At 45.2% G+C, this 3,252-nt stretch overlaps 1 protein-coding gene across 1 annotated transcript; it reads left to right on the forward strand.

The window, feature by feature from the left end:
- The first annotated feature begins 364 nt into the window (after positions 1-364).
- LOC112255463 (vasopressin V2 receptor-like) lies at positions 365-2,327 on the forward strand. Its single transcript, XM_024428442.2, has 2 exons — positions 365-1,425; positions 1,634-2,327. The coding sequence occupies exons 1-2, from the start codon at positions 561-563 to the stop codon at positions 1,837-1,839; spliced, it is 1,071 nt and encodes a 356-aa protein (XP_024284210.1). The 5' UTR covers positions 365-560; the 3' UTR covers positions 1,840-2,327.
- Positions 2,328-3,252: the final 925 nt, after the last annotated feature.

A 3,252-nucleotide genomic window follows, 5' to 3' on the forward strand; every position in this document is an offset into this window, starting at 1 on the left:
TTTCTGCATGTTTGCAGTGAATCCTTAGTGCTGGTAGCCTATATTATTTTCAGATGTATTGCATTATATATTTTTTTATGGCTGAGTTGGTAGAGCATGGCGCTTGCAACGCCAGGGTGTGAGTTTGATTCCCACGGGGGACCAGTACGAAAAAAAAGGTATGTAAATATATGCACTTACTTCTGTCAGTCGTTCTGCATAAGAGCGTCTGCTAAATGACTCAAATGTGAATGTATTTAAGGCGTCGTTTGGTTATTGTAAAGGTGCAGAAGGGTAGCCCCTCCCTCCTGGGGTGCATCCGTAGATATAAATGCTTTGCCACCGCCGCCGCTCCTCTTCATTCGCAGTGGTGGTGCTATCCGTCTCCAAAGTTTTCCCGCGTCTACGTTTTCTACTCTACACTTTCAACAATTGCACATTTACATAAACGTGTATTTCAGTTGTATACATTTAGGCAGATTTTGGTTCATGTTTACTGTACTAGCCAATGTTTTACCTGTGGACGTACGTGCCAAATTGTTTTCGTTTTTATCTGTAAAACTGACAATTTGCTTCAAAGTATGACTTTCTTTAGTCCAAATATTAGTAATAGAAGTTTGGAAACGGAATTGGCCGAGAATTTGTCCCGGGATGAGCGCTTGGCTCAAGTTGAAATAGCCCTTTTAAGCATAATATTTTTCAGTGGAGCAATCTTAAATTTTGGACTGCTATTTGTGCTGTGGAAGAGGAGGAAGCAGCTGTCGAGGATGCGCGTCTTTGTTTTTCACCTTTGCCTGGCAGACCTTGTTGTCACATTTTTCCAAGTTTGTCCGCAGCTGATGTGGGATGTAACGGACAGATTCTTCGGTCCTGACGTTTTGTGCCGCCTGGTGAAATACCTGCAGGTCGTTGGCATGTTTGCCTCCACTTACATGATTGTAGTGATGACCATTGATCGCTATCAAGCAATCTGTAACCCAATGGTTACTTTCCAGAGGCGGAGAGCGCGCTGGAACGTGCCTGTGTGCGTTGCTTGGTCTGTATCCCTCATCGGGAGTCTCCCTCAAGTGTTCATCTTCTCCCGAGTTCAAATCGCGCCTGGTGTCTATGACTGCTGGGCTGACTTCATCAAACCGTGGGGGCTAAAAGCTTACGTGACCTGGACCACTCTAGTGATATTTGTCTTGCCCATCTTAACTGTTATCGTGTGCCAGGTGCGTATTTGCCGAGCTGTTCAAATCAACTTTCACATGAAAACTCAACAAGTATCGACATTTCTCGCCAAACCGCTGCCCTCCAGGGCAAGTAGCGTTGCTGGGGTGTCCAAAGCCAGGATCAAGACCGTGAAGATGACTTTGGTCATTGTTCTTGCCTACATTATCTGTTGGACTCCTTTCTTCACTGTCCAGCTGTGGTCCGTCTGGGATGTCCAAGCACCCACTGAGAGTAAGAGCTGTTCAATCTGTATATCTAAGAAATCCCTCCTTTTGTCACACGTTTTAATACCTGGATTACAACTTTACTTGCAATGTATGTTTACTATAGTTTATGTACTTGGCATTTTGGCGCCACCTCCTATGTATTAAGGAATATAAATACATTAGGATGCTTTAGATAATATTTAGTGTTTTACATCTTTTGACATATATTTCAGCTGCAACTTTCACCATCCTGATGCTCCTGGCGAGTCTGAACAGCTGTGCAAACCCCTGCATCTACCTGCTCTTCAGTGGGAAGCGCCCCAAGATACGTGTGGCTTTAGTGTGTGTTAGCCAGTCGGACATGAATGACTCCATACAAGAGGACGCCACTGTGGTTAGCTCGCGGTACAGTTCCAAGAGCCTTTCTAACTCCAGATGAAACAAGTTGACAGGAGCTCAGTCTGGCTCAGGGGTGGGCAACTCCAGTCCTCAGGGGCCTGATTGGTGTCACACTTTTTCTCCATCCCTAGCAAACACAGATGATTAATGCTGATAGAGCTTGGTGTATATATATGTAAAGAGCATATATTAAATATTCAGCTCACTAAGCATAGCTGCGGGAAGTAGTGGTGCTGCAGCACCCCCTGAAAAATCAGAATACCTTTTGAATAATTTTGAGAATAATAAATTCGCACACATTGGGCCTTTTACGAGTCCTGTATTAGCTGACCAATATAGCCATCTGAAGCATAGCCACATTTTTTTTCGAAAATTGTATTTTTTTCTCCACAAAAGTAGTGCACTGGGCCTTTCATAATCCTGTATTAAAGGCCCAAAATAGCTGTCTGTAGTGCAGGCATTTAAAAAATATATATTATGTTAAACTAATACAGGCCTTCACGAGGCCTGTATTAGGGGACCGATATAAACTCAGCAAAAAAAAAGAAACGTCCTCTCAATGTCAACTGCGGTTATTTTCAGCAAACTTAACATGTGTAAATATTTATATGAACATAACAAGATTCAACAACTGAGACATGTGACTAACATAAATGGAATAATGTGTCCCTGAACAAAGGGGGGTCAAAATCAAAAGTAACAGTCAGTATCTGATGTGGCCACCAGCTGCATTAAGTACTGCGTGCATTTCCTCCTCATGGACTGCACCAGATTTGCCGGTTCTTGCTATAGTAAGATGTTACCCCACTCTTCCACCAAGGCACCTGAAAGTTCCTGGACATTTCTGTGGGGAATGGACCTAGCCCTCACCTTCCAATCCAACAGGTCCCAGACGTGCTCAATGAGATTGAGATCCGGGCTCTCCTCTGGCCATGGCAGAACACTGACATTCCTGTCTTGCAGGATATCACGCACATAACGAGCAGTATTGTCATGCTGGAGAGTCATGTCAGGATGAGCCTGCAGGAAAGGTACCACATGAGGGAGGAGGATGTCTTCCCTGTAACGCACAGCGTTGAGATTGCCTGCAATGACAACAAGCTCAGTCCGATGATGCTGTGACACACCGCCCCAGACCATGACGGACCCTCCACCTCCAAATCGATCCCGCTCCAGAGTACAGGCATCGGTGTAACGCTCATTCCCTCGACGATAAACGCGAATCCGACCATCATCCCTGGTGAGACAAAACCATGACTCGTCAGTGAAGAGCACTTTTTGCCAGTCCTTTCTGGTCCAGCGACGGTGGATTTGTGCCCGTAGGCGACGTTGTTGTCGGTGATGTCTGGTGAGGACCTGCCTTACAACAGGCCTACAAGCCCTCAGTCCAGCCTCTCTCAGCCTATTGCGGACAGTCTGAACACTGATTGAGGGATTGTGCATTCCTAGTGTA

Source organism: Oncorhynchus tshawytscha, linkage group LG07 (assembly GCF_018296145.1).
Source record: "Oncorhynchus tshawytscha isolate Ot180627B linkage group LG07, Otsh_v2.0, whole genome shotgun sequence".
Taxonomy (NCBI): domain Eukaryota; kingdom Metazoa; phylum Chordata; class Actinopteri; order Salmoniformes; family Salmonidae; genus Oncorhynchus; species Oncorhynchus tshawytscha.

Coding starts and splice junctions, on each gene's coding strand:
- LOC112255463 (XM_024428442.2), top strand. CDS start 561: ATGACTTTCTTTAGTCCAAATATTAGTAATAGAAGTTTGGAAACGGAA. Junction 1,426..1,633: donor TGTCCAAGCACCCACTGAGA/GTAAGAGCTGTT, acceptor CATATATTTCAG/CTGCAACTTTCACCATCCTG.